At 37.2% G+C, this 15,875-nt stretch overlaps 1 protein-coding gene across 1 annotated transcript in view; it reads right to left on the reverse strand.

Moving 5' to 3' along the window:
• The window catches only part of ZDHHC15 (zinc finger DHHC-type containing 15), a 182,161-nt gene that overhangs the window by 42,734 nt on the left and 123,552 nt on the right, over positions 1-15,875 (reverse strand). Inside the window, exons 7-10 of the mRNA XM_029930895.1 lie at positions 15,556-15,676; positions 10,395-10,527; positions 8,691-8,817; positions 802-905 (exon numbers count right to left, since the gene is read on the reverse strand). Of these exons, the coding sequence (XP_029786755.1) occupies positions 802-905; positions 8,691-8,817; positions 10,395-10,527; positions 15,556-15,676 (485 nt within the window). The remainder of the gene's footprint in view (positions 1-801; positions 906-8,690; positions 8,818-10,394; positions 10,528-15,555; positions 15,677-15,875) is intronic.

Genomic DNA, 15,875 nt, shown 5'->3' on the forward strand with positions numbered 1-15,875 from the left:
TTGAGGAACCTCCACACTGTTTTCCAGAGCGGCTGCACCAGTTTACATTCCCACCAACAGTGTAGGAGGGTGCCCGTCTCTCCACACCCTCGCCAGCATCTATACTCTCTTGATTTGTTCATTTTAGCCACTCTGACTGGTGTGATGTAGTATCTCACTGTGGTTTTGATTTGTGTTTCCCTGATGATGACACACACCCAAATATAATTACGACCCAAAAATCTGGTGGGAAAAGGTGGAAGGACAAAGTTCTGCTTCTTCATTTTTCCTTTGTTGCTCTGTCTTTTAGAAAAATAGACTACATGCATGTGTAGGCTTTCCCACATATATATCTTTCATTTCTTTGTGTATATAAACCATTCTGAGAGAATGGGAATGAAATTTTAAAGAAAATTTAACCAATGTGAATAAATTTGGGTAGAGAAAGGTGAGCTGTTGCCCACTGATTAAATTAACCCAAGCAAAACACCATGAATGACCAACTGGAAGGATTGTTTACAAATATACACAGCACTGTTTATTATGTTTCTTGACTTATCTGATTGTTTATAAATCATGGTATCACAAACCTGATAAGAAAGCTTCCAGGCTGCTATATAATCCAACCTAAGCCACCCACATGTGCTAAACAAATCTGACCATACCTGCCTTTCTCTATTTAAAGGTCACTTATGAGGTTGACATGATTATATAATCTTTTTGGACACTATTTTCTCACTACACTACATTGGTAGTGTTAACATGATTTTTATCAGTGTTTGGTCTTGTGGGTGAAGAAGACTTCCTTCTGAGCCTACTTACCTCTGTTTTCATCTTCATTTTCATCCCAGGGCTCTTCATTTGCTAGGAGTGGGTTCTGTGACTCGTTCATAGACCTCAAAGGGAAGGAGTGTCCATCACCAGGGCTATTGGGGAAAGGAAGGGAGTGAGCTCTTGCAGCTGACATAGAATTCTGATGAAGGTTATAGCTCTCTTAGAAATAGGAAGGGGTTCTTAGAAAGGTTTAAACCATTTAGCTTATTGGCTAAAGCCATGGTGGCATAGGGTTTTACAATAGTATCCTTTAGTTGATCTATTGCTATCAATTTCTATATCTTGTTTGTCTGCATCAGTGTCAACTCTTTTGGTTTATAAGTAACTGTTTAACTTGTTTCCCACAATGCCCAATTATGGCAAAATGAACATATAGCAAGTTCCATATGATCATCCCAATTTATATGTCATTATCTTATTGCTTGGGTTCTAAATTTTCAACAAAAAATAGCAGATTCAGAATCATTGATATAGTGGAGATAAGTTTCCATGAACTGGTGATAAATATTAATGTCTGAATGCCCTGTTATTCAGCTTGTATGGTAGAAAGGTTATTAGAAACTGTGGGAAACAGCCTGAGTGTGGCATATCTAGGAGTGCAGATTCTGGGGGCAATTACCTGCATGTGGGATCCACCTGTAGTTATCTATGGTAATGTAGGGCCACCTCCTTGGTTAATATTTGGCCACTAACAGATGGGATGCATTTGAGGGACCTAAGTTGGCCCTGACTATAGTGGGCTGCAGTTTGAACATTTGAGTTGCAGATTTATATCTGAGTGACTTTTGAATTTCTCAAATTTACTTTGCCTTTACTCCTGTTCATAATTGTGGTTAACTGAAAGTTGACAGATTCTATTGATAGATCTCTATAGAGGATGTAAGTATACTGATTATAAGTGAATTGGCTTTGATTTTGGCTTTTGATTTTTTATTTACAAAACTCATTTTAGATCTCCCTTTGATGTAGTGATAGGGTGTGTGTATTTGTGTGGATATGTGTGTTATTGGAGTGAAAATAATTGCTGGTTACAATTGTTAATCAATATTACCCAAGAACATTGTTTTGTCTTGTGCTTTAGAGCCAGGATAGTAGGATATACCACAGATCTTAAATAAATGGGTCTGTAAAAGAATAACTGATACAGAGAAAGTATCAGAGCAATGAGTAAAGGGAAAAATAACATTTTTCTTAATTATCACCCTACTCCAACAAAATTTCCTCAAATAAGTGAACAGATGGATGTATCCCTATCTGAGGAATTGATATAAAGGGAGCTTCAAGACACTATAAATAAGCTTTGGTCCAGAGGTAGTTCACGTGGTGTTAGTTCAATGTGGCTCAAGAAGTCACTCAGGGGACAAAAGCTCATCTCCCATTTCCTTTCATTCCTGCTTCAGTTCTAAGAATTACCTACAATTTCTAAATCAATCTTTGTTCCTGGTTTTCATTTTAATTACCTTCAGAAAAGTAATATACAGGGGGGAAGTGGCAAAATGGCAGAGAGTAAGGTGCCCCATTACCTCTGCCTGCCTGCAATTATCAAACTGAGAAGAATAAAAAGCCACAACTCACTGATCTCCTAGAATGGAAGTGCATGCACAGACCCCTTATTGACAACAGCCTCATGGATGCCTGAGTGAGTGCAAACTGGGACCAGAGACTTTGGGGGAAGGAGCACTGGCCCAAAGCGAAGCCAGGAGAGAAATTGTCCAGAAATTTGGCGCTGGACCCACAGAAAGCCGTGTGTCCAGAGGTGCTCAGAACCGCAGAGAGCTGCATGTGGGGCAGCCGTGTGTTTAGAGGTGCACAGAACAGCGGAGATCTCCACACAGGACGGCCATGCAGGGTGGCGGAGAGACCAAGGGAAGAGAAGTAGAGACTGAATCACTCATAGCATAATCTCTGGAGAGGGGAGACTTCACCCAGGACTGTGAGCCATGGCAGGGGGAGAGAAATCAATCCTCCTCAGTGGGCTTGTTCTCCCTTGGGCCGGCAGCTTGCTGACTTCAGGTGACGCCAGGGAAAAAACTGGCTCCACAGTCCCCCTACCCAATCCTGGACAGAGAACGACCTGCCTGCCCGATATCATTTTGACTGTGGTGGCGGCTAGGACTTGGAAACGTGGTAGAACATAGAAAGCTAAAATAATTTGACCCACCCCGTGGCACGAGGAGGTTGGACTCAAGAGAGTGGCTGCAACGCATGGTCTGAGCAGGGGTTGGGGCGCCACCATTCGTCTCCCTGCATCCACTAAAGGCGGGGCCTCAGAGAGCAACCCCTGAGACCAGACCTATTTACATCAAGCCACGCCCATATACGCTGGAGAGCTGCTGTGTTTTTGCTTATTATTTTTAACTGTTCTTTCTTTCTTTTCTTATTATTTTTGCTTTTTAACTTTCCCCTTGTTTTCTCTTCTCTATTTTCCTATTTCCTTCTTTTCTCCTTTTCCCCCTGGAGTCTGGGAAAGACCAACATTTACGCACTGCTGTGCTTAGATCAACTCTTACCATCCAGATAGTTTTCCTTTATCTCATCCTTATCAACCCCCTCTACAGGTTTTATGCTCTCAGACTGTCCTTTATCTCTGGCTGTTACTGATGCCCCCCCTCTCCTCCCCCCGCCCCACCTTCTTTTTTTCCTTTCCCGTCATCTTTTTTTTTTTTCCTGTTCCTTTAATTCTTTCCCCACTTGGTTTGCTTGTTTACTTGTTCTGTTGGTGCATTTGCAGGCTTGTGATCCCTGTGTGTTTGTCTGTCTGTTTTCCTTTTCAGGGATACCTCAAGAAACAAGCCAAAGCACAAATAGTGTAAAGTCCCAAATATCGCTGAGTAGGGAAATAAATTAATCAGAGGCATAACAAAAGAAACCAAGAGACACCATTAAAAGAACATCTCCTTAAACAACAGACCCTAGACAGTCAAAGAGCCTCCTTTAATAGAGAAAACTAATAGGCGCACAGTGCAGAATGAGCTTTTAAAACTGATAAGAGACAAAAAGCTAGCCAAAATGATGAAACAAAAGAATTCTCCTCTAAAGAAACTCCAGGAAGAAATCACAGCTACAGAACTGCTCAAAACGGACACAAGCAGCATAACTGATCAAGAATTTAGAATGACTGTAATAAAATTAATGGCTGGGCTTGAAAAAAGCATAGAAGCTGTCAGAGACAATATTGATACAAAGAATAGTAAACTTCAAAATAGCTGTGACGAGTTTAAAAACGCTGTAAATGAGGTGAATAATAAAATGGAGGCTACTAATGCATGGATTGAAGAAGCACAGAGGAAAATAGGTGAATTAGAGGACACAGTTATAGCAAAAGAGGAAGCTGAGAAAAAGAGAAAGAAATTGATACAGGAGCAGGAAAGGAGAATTCGAGACCTGAGTGACATAATCAAATGAAACAATATCCATATTTTAGGAGTTCCTGAAGAGGAAGAAACAGAAGGAGGTCGTGAAGGGGTGCTGGATCAAATTATACACGAAAATTTCTCCAATCTGGGGAAAGAGAAAGACATTGAAATTCAAGAGGCATATCGAACTCTCCTAGGACGTAACTTGAACTAACCTTCAGCAGGACATATCATAGTGAAACTGGAAAAATATAAAGATAAAGAGAGAATTCTGAAAGCAGCTAGGGATAAAAGGCCCCTAACATACAAAGGGAAATCTATCAGAGTGGTTACAAACTTATCCACTGAAACTTGGCAGGCCAGAAAGGAATGGCAAGAAATCTTCAATGTGATGAAGAGTAAAAATATGCAACCAAGAATTCCTTATCCAGCAAGCCTGTCATTCAAAATAGAGAGATAAAGGTTTTCCCAAATAAACAAAAGTTGAGAGAATTCAAGACCACCAAACCAGCGCTACAAGAAATCCTAACAGGGACTCTATGAGAGAGAGGTAGCAAGGAATATAAGACACCAGAGACATCAATATAAACATGAACCCTACAGAGAACACAATGAATCTAAACCCACATGTTTTAATAACACTGAATGTAAATGGACTGAATACTCCAGTCAAACGACACAGTGTAGCAGAATGGATCAAAAACCAAAATCCACCTATTTGCTGTCTATAAGAGACTCACCTTAGACATGAAGACACCTCAGATTGAAAGTAAGGGGATGGCGAAATATCTACCATGAGACTGGAAGCCAAAAGAAAGCCAGAGTAGCTGTACTTATATAGGACAAACTGGACTTTAAAATAAAGGCAGTAACAAAAGATGAAGAGGGAAATTATTTAAAAATTACAGGGCCTCTAATCAGGAAGAGCTAACAATTATAAACATCTATGCGCTGAATTTGGGACCACTTAAATACATAAAACAACTAATCACAAACAGAAGCAATCTTATTGATAAGAATATGCTAATCACAGGGGACTTTAATACTCCACTTACATCAATGGATGGGTCAACCAGACAAAAAAAATCACTAAGGAAACAATCGACATGAATGGCACACTGGAACAGATGGAATTGATAGATATATTTAGAACTCTGCATCCTGACGCTAGGGAATTCACTGTCTTCTCGATTCACACGGCACATCCTCTAAGACTGATCACATACTGGGTCATTAAACAGCCCTCCATAAATACAAAAGAACTGAGATCATACCATGCACACTTTCAGACCACAATGCTATGAAACTTGAAATCAACCACAGGAAAAAGTCTGGAAAACCTCCCAAAATGTGGAGTTTAAAAACTACCCTACTGAAGAATGATTGGGTGAACCAGGCAATTAGAGAAGAAATTTAAAAATATATGGAGACAAATGAAAATGAAAATACAACAATCCAAACGCTCTGGGACACAGCAAAGGCATTCCTATGAGGAAAGTTTATTGCAATCCAGGCCTATTTCAACAAACTAGAAAAGGAACAAACTCAAAATCTAACACAGCACCTATGGAAACTAGAAAAGGAACAGCAAGAGCACCCCAAATCCTGCAGAAGAAGAGAAATAATAAAGATCAGGGCAGAATTAAACAATATAGAATCCACAAGAACAATTGAACAGATCAATGAAACCAAGAGTTGGTTTTTTGAAAAAATAAACAAAATTGATAAACCTCTAGCTAGGCTCCTCAGAAAGAAAACAAAGAACACCCAGATAGATAAAAACATGAAGGAAAATGGATCTATTACAACTGATCCCTCAAAAATACAAGCAATCATCGGAGATTACTATGAAAAATTATATGGCAACAAACTGGACAACCTAGAAGAAATGGACAAATTCCTAAACACACATGCACTACCAAAATTCAAACAGGAAGAGATAGAAAATCTGAACAGACACATAACCAGTGAAGAAATCGAATCAGTTATCAACAATCTCCCAACGAATAAAAGCCCAGGGATGGATGGATTCCCAGGGGAATTCTACCACACATTTAAAACCGAGTTAACACCGATCCTTCTCAAGTTATTCCAAAAAATAGAAATGGAAGGAAGACTTCTGGACTCATTCTATGAAGCAAATATCACTTTGATTCCTAAGCCAGACAGGGACCCAACAAAAAAAGAGAACTACAGGCCAATATCCTTAATGAATCCGGATGCAAAAATACTCATGAAGATCCTAGCAAATCAAATTCAACAACATATAAAAAGAATTATACACTATAATCAAGTGGGATTCATTCCTGGATTACATGGCTGGTTCAATACTTGCAAATCCATCACTGTGATACATCACATTAACAAAAGAAAAGATAAAAGCCATATGATCCTGTAGATAGATGCAGAAAAAGCATTTGACAAAATGAAACACCCCTTCTTATTCAAAACCCTCGACAAAGTCCAGATAGAAGGAACTTATTTAACATTATAAAAGCCATTTATGAAAAGCACAAAGCTAATATCATCCTCAAAGGGGAAAAACTGAGAGCTTTCCCCCTGAACTCAGGGACACGACAGGGATGTCCACCCTCACCACTGTTATTTAACATAGTTCTGGAAGTCCTAGCATCAGCAATCAGACAACCAAAGGAAATAAAAGGCATCAGAATCAGCAAACAAGAAGTCAAACTTTCACTTTTCACAGATGACATGAAAAACCCGACTGACTCCACCAAAAGCCTTCTAGAACTGATCCATGAATTCAATTAAGTCGCAAGCTACAAAATCAATGTACAGAAATCAGTTGCATTCTTACACACCAAAAATGAAGGAGCAGGAAGAGAAACAAGAAACTGATCCCATTCACAATTGCACAAAAAACCATAAAATACCTAGGAATAAACCTAACCAAAGATGTAAAAGACCTGTATGCTGAAACTATAGAAGACTTATGAAGGAAAGTGAAGAAGACACCAGGAAGTGGAAAAACATTCCATGCTCATGGATTGGAAGAATAAACATTGTTAAAATGTCATTATTACCCAAAGCAATTTACACATCCCTATAAAAGTTGCACCAGCATTCTTCTCAAAGCTAGCACAAACTATCTTAAAATTCGTATGGAATCACAGAAAACCCAGAATAGCCAAAGTAATATTGAAGAAGAAAACCAAAATGGGAGGCATCACAATCCCAGATTTTAGCCTCTACTACAAAGCTGTCATTATCAAGACTGTATGGTATTGGCACAGACACAGACACATAGACCAATGGAGTAGAATAGAGATCCCAGAACTGGACCAACAAATGTATGGCCAAGTAGTCTTCGACAATGCTGGAAAGAGTATCCAATGGAAAAAAGACAGCCTCTTTAGCAGATGGTGCTGGGACACCTGGACAGCAACATGCAGAAGAATGAAACTAGATTAGTTTCTTACACCGTACACAAAAATAAACTCAAAATGGATGAAAGAACTGAATGCGAGACAGGAAACCATCAAAACCATAGAGGAGAAAGCAGGAAACAGCCTCCTTGACCTCAAATGCAGCAATTTCCTGTTCTGACACATCCCCAAATGCACGGGAATTGAGAGCAAACATGGACTCTTGGGACCTCATTAATATAAAAACCTTCTGCCTTGCAAAGGAAACAATCAACAAAACTAATAGGCAACCGACAGAATGGGAAAAGATAGTGGCAAATGGCATATCAGATAAAGGGCTAGTATCCAAAATGTATAAGGAGGTCACTAAACTCTATACCCGAAAAACGAATAATCCAGTGAAGAAATGGGCAGAAGCTCCCAAAGATAATATCCAGATGGCCAAGAGGCACATGAAACGATGCTCAGCATCATTCAGCATCAGGGAAATACAAATCAAAACCACACTGAGATACCACCTCACGCCGGTCAGAGTGGCTAAAATGAACAAATAAAGATTCTATAGATGCTGGCGAGGGTGTGGAGAATCGGGCACCCTCCTACACTGTTGGTGGGAATGTAAACTGGTGCAGCCGCTCTGGAAAACAGTGTGGAGGTTCCTCAAAAAACTATCCATAGAACTCCCTTATGACCCAGCAATAGCATTGCTGGGGATTTACCCAAGAGAGACAGAAATGCTGATGCATAGGAGCACATGCACCCCAATGTTCATAGCAGCAATGTCAACAATAGCCACAACATGGGAAGACCCTAAATGTCCATCACCTGATGAGTAGATCAAGAACATTTTTGTGTCTAGTTTGTTTTTAGGATAGATTTTTCTTATGATTTTCAATGTATATTACCAAATTCATTTATAAAAGAGTGGTCCCAGTTTACACTGCTTCAAAGCATAAGAATGTCTATTTATCATACATTCACTTCCTAACTTGTCTTTACTTATCTAGAAATAAAAAACTTAGAGAATAGATTTTTCACTGCACTTACAACTTATTGTATACTACAATTAAAGTTGAATTTGCTACTTCAAGGTATGGTTCAGTCTCAACTTCTTTTAGTGGTAATAATTCCTTACCTGGACCCAACAGGTATTAACCAGAACTTCTTGTTATCTCCAAACACCTGCTGGATATTTTTGATGAAGCCAAGGTTGAACCCATTTTTCTCTGGGCCACTTGTAAACACTGGAGTACAGAAGGCCTCTAGGGCAGGATAGGTGAGTTGAAGAGGAAGAAAGCAATAAAGGAACAAATTTCAGGATTAACATGATTTTACAGTACTCTATGAGTGTGACTTGATTCTACAATATCTTTTTGTTGTGGTAGTACGAGCCTCTTATGTTTAGTTATTGCTCAATTACTTTATAAAAACCAGCTCAATCATTTAATAAAAGTAATTTTGTTATGAAATGCAAATAATTGGTACTCTTAAAAAAAGGCAGAAGAAACACTTAATGGTAGAAATAATTAAGCAGCCATGGTGGTACTAAATATTTTATGCCACTGCATGTAAGGAGTGAAAGAACAAATTTAACAATACTTTATTTGAATCTAAATGGCAACAGCAGCAAAATAGTCTCCCTCTTTAGAGCTGGGACTAAAGTACTGATGCATGAAGAGATGATAATGACATTTATTTGATCTTGAAATACTTCAGAAATGATGTTTTCACTGAAATCTTCCATGTAAAAAACTGAGTTTTACTTAAGAAAAAAAATGTCAGTAGGTGAACTATAATCACCTCAAAGACTGAGGAATTGGACCATGTTGCTGCACATTATTTTTAGACACATATTTACCCATTAAGCAAACACTTTCACCATTTATCTGACTGCATCTGGCCATTTCCTAATTGTTTTTTTTTATTAACCTGAAGCTTTTAGCAATTTTCTACTTTGCAGTTATATCTATGCCAAATGTGCTCACCTACCACCCTAGCAAGTAAGTGCTAGATATTTGGTTTAGAAAAGGAGTGTAAATACTTTTTTAGCTGTTAACATTATTGGTAAATGAGTTCCAAACGTAAAGTGGCTTTTGTACTAAACTTTTGTCAAATCTATCTTAGCTAAGCATTAACCAGTTGGACACTTTCTCCTTATTCCTCATGCATTAATTTGCATACAATGTAAGTATTTGTTTCACTATAGATGATATAAAATTGTTGCACTGGAATCCATCAGAAACATAATTCTTCAAATAACAGATGAGAGTATAGGAACAGAAAAAATGTTTATTTCTTGTACTAATTTTCTAGAAACTAGCTAGTTCAGTAGATTTATCTCATTCCCAGTCCTCCACAGCTCATTGATGATTGTAGATATCCAATGATTTGTTGGTTTGAATTCTTTCTCAAGACTCCATCTTTGGATGCACTGAATAATTTAGATTCTTCTATCTTTATTAACCTTTACCTCCTCCTTCTGATGTTCCTTTCTGTACTGGTTTTTTCCTTCGCATCCTCAGATTAACACCTTTTAGAAATTTTTCAAGCCATAAATTTAAGGACGTATTACCCAGTGTGAATTACAAAGAGCAATGGTCAATTTTCGTTTTCTGTGAGGTTTCATTCAATAATGCTTTCTTTAGTCTACAAGCTTCATTTACTATGGCTCTCCAGTTTCGTAAAACATGTCTACATTGGTCTCAGTTTAGAGGCAAAGGATGTCACTAAAACTAAAATGTCTCACTGGAACGTTTTTCTCTTTTTTGGGAATAATCTACAAGCCACTATGATATACATTAATGTATTTTTTTTCCCTAGTCTTAATATCCAGTCTTACCTAAGGTGGTTTTGTTTCTGCTGACAAGCCAACAATGGTAACCAAAGAGAATCACAAGGCTGACAAAAAACATGCAGGCCACAAAGAGGAGAAAAAGAACATGGAACTTTGAGCGAACACTGGGTAATTCCCCCTAGAAAAGAAATAATAAGCAAATAGAAAACAAAGGATTAAAGTGTTAAGGCGTAACTAGTTTTTCTAAGATGTTAGCACTTATATGTATAAATTGTCTAGCTGCAATTAAAAAATAGATTTTATAAAATTTTTACAAAAGGGTTTTTTCTGTTGATGACCATACCGCATTATAGATATGCTTAGCCTGTAGTGTCTAAAATGGATCCTTGATTAAGTTCAGTGTAAAATAGAGTATATAATGCACAATTAGAGTAGTGTAAAAAGAGTATACTGAAGCCATAATTGGTATGCAACCTCTTAAATCTTGTACTCCATTTAGTTTGCAAATTATGAGTCATTTGGCCAGAGGTGATCTTGAGATCATATGGTTCATCCTCTTGTCTCAAGATAGGTTATTCTATAATGCCTTCTATGTCATGTTTTCTTGAATATATTTCTGTTGAAAACTTCATAACATATGTATGTGGAAAACAAGTAAAGACATATAAGGTAGAATTTTACAATGTTCTACCTGTAAGTTATAACCTGATTTAAAAGTAACTGCAAATTGTGTGTGTGTGTGTGTGTGTGTGTGTGTGTGTGTGCATGTGTGTGTTTATAAAAATGCTATAGCTGAAGTAGAATATACTGGTATATCACATCCTGTGAAGTAGCTCTTTAAACATTAACATCAAGCAGGATTTGACAGGAAATTGTAAAAGTGGTAGCTAATGACTTCTATAGTTATTTCTGACATCTTATTCTCCATGTGGCCCCAGCTCTCTTTTTTTTCCATGTAGCCCTAGACCAGAATAAATTTTCTAAAGTTTTATAGCATGCACAAGTGTATAAAATTTGCCTTCTGAAGAGGCCTTAGAAAACATTTCGAATTTGGAGTGAGCAGTTGAGAGAACTTTTTTATTTTCCCTTTCCTGTGATCATTGTTTAGGCATGACGAGTTGCATTAAAGTATTTCCAAATGCTCTTGAGTAATAAAGTTAAAGGTGATTTTTGATTGAAGTGGATCTTGATATTAGGATCTGGTTCTACTTAAGTTTGGAAGGAAAAATTAAGACTTGGAAACACTTGGCAAATTCAGATAGCACAGAATTTTTTCCCTCTCTTAAAAAAGATTTTTATTCATTTTGATGTAAGGAAATATTGGGGATCTTTCAGAGTGTATATGTGTTAAAGATGAAGATAAGGGGAAGCCAGTCAATCAGGTGTTTTCAGCTGAGAGGTGGGCTGGGTAAAATTTGCATGGGGGAAAGAGCACCCCAGGAAATGGATACCTCAAGGACTCAACCTTCAGGGAATTTTATCTGAAGCTCCTTTCTGAAATGATCCTTCCACAAAATTTTGACCTAAGCACCCAAACTGAATTGGATTGGTTTGTGTTTGTTTGTTTGTTTGTTTGTTTGTTTAGAAAGAGAGAGACAGACAGAAAGAGAATCCCAAGCAGGCTCCACACCATCAGTGTGAAGTCCAATGTGGGGGTCAAACCCACAAAACATGAGATCATGGCCTGAGCTGACACCAAGAGTCAAATGCTTAACAGATTGAGCTACCCAGGTGCCCCTGTATTTGTTTTGTTTTAAATTTATGGGAAATAACTTATATATTTTTTGTAGTGGTTTTGGCCTAGCTAGGTTTTTGCTTTCATAATCTCTGCTTTTTGAGTATATTTGTTAAAGTTTTTAAAGCTTACATTTATTTTACTTCTAATCTTTCATGTTTAAATGGGCAATAGGAAATGTCTAGGCAAGAGGGACTGATAGAATCAGTTCAAACCCTGGTTGGCTGTGATGAAAGTCTTTTCCTCCCCTAATTATTTCTGTGGAACTCTGTTTCTTTTGCCAAAGGATATTCCTTGGTAAAGTCCTTTTTTGTTGTTGTCGTTAGAAGAGGTTGATGGCCCTATGTTCAAAATTATTTTCCCAGGAGATAACCAAGCTAAATTACTCAAAGCAATAACCACCAGAAGAGTTCAGGGGAATATTGGTAGAATAATACTACTATCTTGGTTCTAAAATAATTCATAATCTCTGTGAGGAGATTCATGGTCCAGTGTGAAAGGTGTATATTACTACATTTTTTATAAGGCAAAGATAAAATTAATATCAAAATAGCTACTCTTTATGTTAATATATATCGGAAAAACATGCTCTGATGGTCTTCTGAATTCTTGATTGCAAAGGAGCTATAGCTTCTCCATAGTAGGGCCATAATGGGCAATAGGATATGGTACAGTGTTTAAAATCATTGGGCTTAGGGTGAGACAGCTTCTAGTCCTGACTTTGAAACTTACAAGTTGGGTGATCCTAAGTCAATGAAGTACAATAAGCCCCAGTTTTATAATTTTTAAATGAGACTAATAATTCTTATTTTGTGTACCTTACAAGGTTGTGGTAAGGAAAAGATGGGATAATAGATATTAAAGTGCTTTGAAAATTGCAAAGTATTATACAAATTGGGGCTGCTGTCCTTAGGAGGACCACCAGTCTCTTTGATGCATGGTTTTTAAAATATATGGCAGTGTTTACTTTTCATTTTAAGGTAAGACTCACTTTAAATTGAGAAATCCATCTCTAAACCACACCAAAGTGCATTAAGGCTGGAGAGATTGCAAAGATTTCTCTGAATTGTCAATGCACTTTTCAGTATGAGGGCAAGCCAAGACAGGTTTTCTTATATCCCATCTGCCAGGCATTAGCTAGTCTACTATAGAGAAAAAATGAGGGACTAGGAAAAGGACAAGGCTATGTTTATCTTGTGCTTGTGAATATTGGCATAATTCTGGTAATTCATATCCAAATATTACCTTTCAAGACTAAAAAAAAGCACACAACACCTGGATGGCATTGTAGTATTTGATTATTGATTGATTAAATGGGTTAAGGCAAAATGTATAAAATGCAACTTTGTTTACTCTGTTATGAATTCTTAAACAGTAGCCCACTGTGTTAAAGACCAACTAAGGTCTGTAGTGAAGACCAAGGCTGGCATTTTCCCTGCTGAACTGGATACAGATTTTCTTTACGTTCAGAGTAGTAGCTGAGTATGTAAATGGGATGCCAAACAGATCCTGAAAACCTGAGCAATAGATAAAAGATACTGTGTTGTGGAAAGGAGGCAGAATTGCCAAAATAATGAAACATTTTGTACTTGGGGAAATTTATGAAAAAATTTCATTTCTGCTTATACTTTTATATCTCTGGTTGAATATTTTGATATTCATTATATAATTCCTGATTCTTAAAATTGTTAAATATCTGAATTGATCAAACAAGTTGAAAGGAGAATGGAAAGCATATATCACTATAATTTTCTAAGTTATATTTTCTACACTAGTAGGTATCAAAACATTAATTAATAATTTAAATATTCTCAGGTATTTAGGTTCTAACTGCCTTGTGCTTCTCCTTTGTTCTCTAGGTTATTATGAACTATATTTTGGTCACAAGATTCACATTCTTTCCCTGGTTCTTTACCTCTTCACCTGAGGTGAGAGATTCTTGTTTATATAGACTCTTGTGCAATTCCTAAAGTAATAACTAATAGCTCTGCCAAAATCTGTCTTTTGCCATTTAGGTTTAGTTTGGACAGCCCTCATCATGGAAGGTTACGATATCTTAACTGCTGTACTGGAGTTGTAGGGAAGGGAAATCTTTTGGAGTCCATTGGCATGAAATAAAAAAAAAAATTCACTACAAGGCTGCCAGACTCCATACACATACGTAAATTAAAAATCTGCATTAAATTCCTTTTGAAAATGGATGGGATATGAATGAAATCTTCAAGTAGAAGAAATATGAAATGTTCTTTAGGTCTTACTATAATTATTGGAATCACATTTTGAAAGGTAAAGTACTTTCAACATACATTTCATTTGATTTTGGCAATAAGCCAGTGACGCAGGTAAAAGAACCAGTATTAGACCTCAGTTTTCCAAATTCCCAAGCCAGTGTTTGACATACAAATTTCAAATAATACAAAGTTCAAATAAGACTCTCCTTTTCATTTTGGTCACATGTGAAACGGAGTTAATGAATCTGTCTGCTCAGCAGGAGTTTTGCAACTCTCCTTTGAACAGGAAATAAGAAAGTATTTTTCAACAATGAGGGAGTCCTTTGTTAGCCTTTTCTTAGGAAACTAAAGATTCAAAATTAGTTTTAACATTTTAAAAATCTAAAATTGTTAAGAAGTGGATTTTTAAAGACAGTACTATGAGTGTGTTCAGTTTCTCTTTCTCTTCCCTTTGTCTCTCAGGGGCTCCTCTCTATCACCTGATGAATGGATCAAGAAGATGTGCTGTGTATGTGTATACACACACACACACACACACACACACACACACACAATGGAGTATTACATGGCAATGAGAAAGAATGAAATATGGCCATTTGTAGCAAAGTGGATGGACCTCGAGGGTGTCATGCTAAGCGAAATAAGTCAGGCGGAGAAGGACAGATACCATATGTTTGCACTCATAGGTCTAAGAGGAGGAACCTAATGAAGGACCATGGGGAGGGGGAGGGAGAAAGAGAGCTGAGGAGAGAGGGGGACACAAAACCAGAGAGACTATATTGAATACTGAAAACAAACTGAGGGTTGAAGGGGGAAGGGGACGGGGAAGGGAGGTGGTGGTGATGGAGGAGGGCACTTGTGGGGAAGAGCACTGGGTGTTGTATGGAAACCAATTTGACAATAAAATATTTAAAAAAACCTATATATGTGTGTATATATATATATATATATATATATGAGTGGATTTTTATGATTTGACTAGATAAGTACATTGTAATGCATCACTAAGAGTCAAGAGACCTGTTCCTGAAGCTCTTAACAAGATTCTCATGTGTGTCACAAATTCGTTTAAGTGGAATCCTTAAATAATAAACCTCTAAATCTCAGAATATTCCACATTGGAAACTTGTTTTTGGTGTCTTTCCTGCTAGTTATTTTAGTATTAGCTATTTCAAAGTGTAAATAGAAAAGTTGAAAAAAATGTCACAAATTGGAGTGGCTATGTGTTTTTTCTACTTACTCTCCAGTATTTGATGAAATAGTTAAAGACTGTTGTAGCAATGTACAGGCAGTAGAGGACAGAATAAGCTAAAAACTGAAGAAAGAATTTGTAGTTGGAAAATCCAATGCAATTATTAACCCTAAAAAAAGAGAAAAAAAGAAAAACTAATTTGAAATCAGGATCCATTGACTGAGAACACACTGATACATAAGTGAACTAAGCAATGGAAATATATAACTCCTGGTGCTTCATTATGTGTGTAGAAACGCAACAGAATTATAAGTCCCTTAATAGGGACAGACTGGGGAAAAAAGTTCATGTCTCATTTGTTTCTTTTT

The sequence above is a fragment of the Suricata suricatta genome, chromosome X (genome assembly GCF_006229205.1).
Source record: "Suricata suricatta isolate VVHF042 chromosome X, meerkat_22Aug2017_6uvM2_HiC, whole genome shotgun sequence".
Classification (NCBI taxonomy): Eukaryota; Metazoa; Chordata; class Mammalia; order Carnivora; family Herpestidae; genus Suricata; species Suricata suricatta.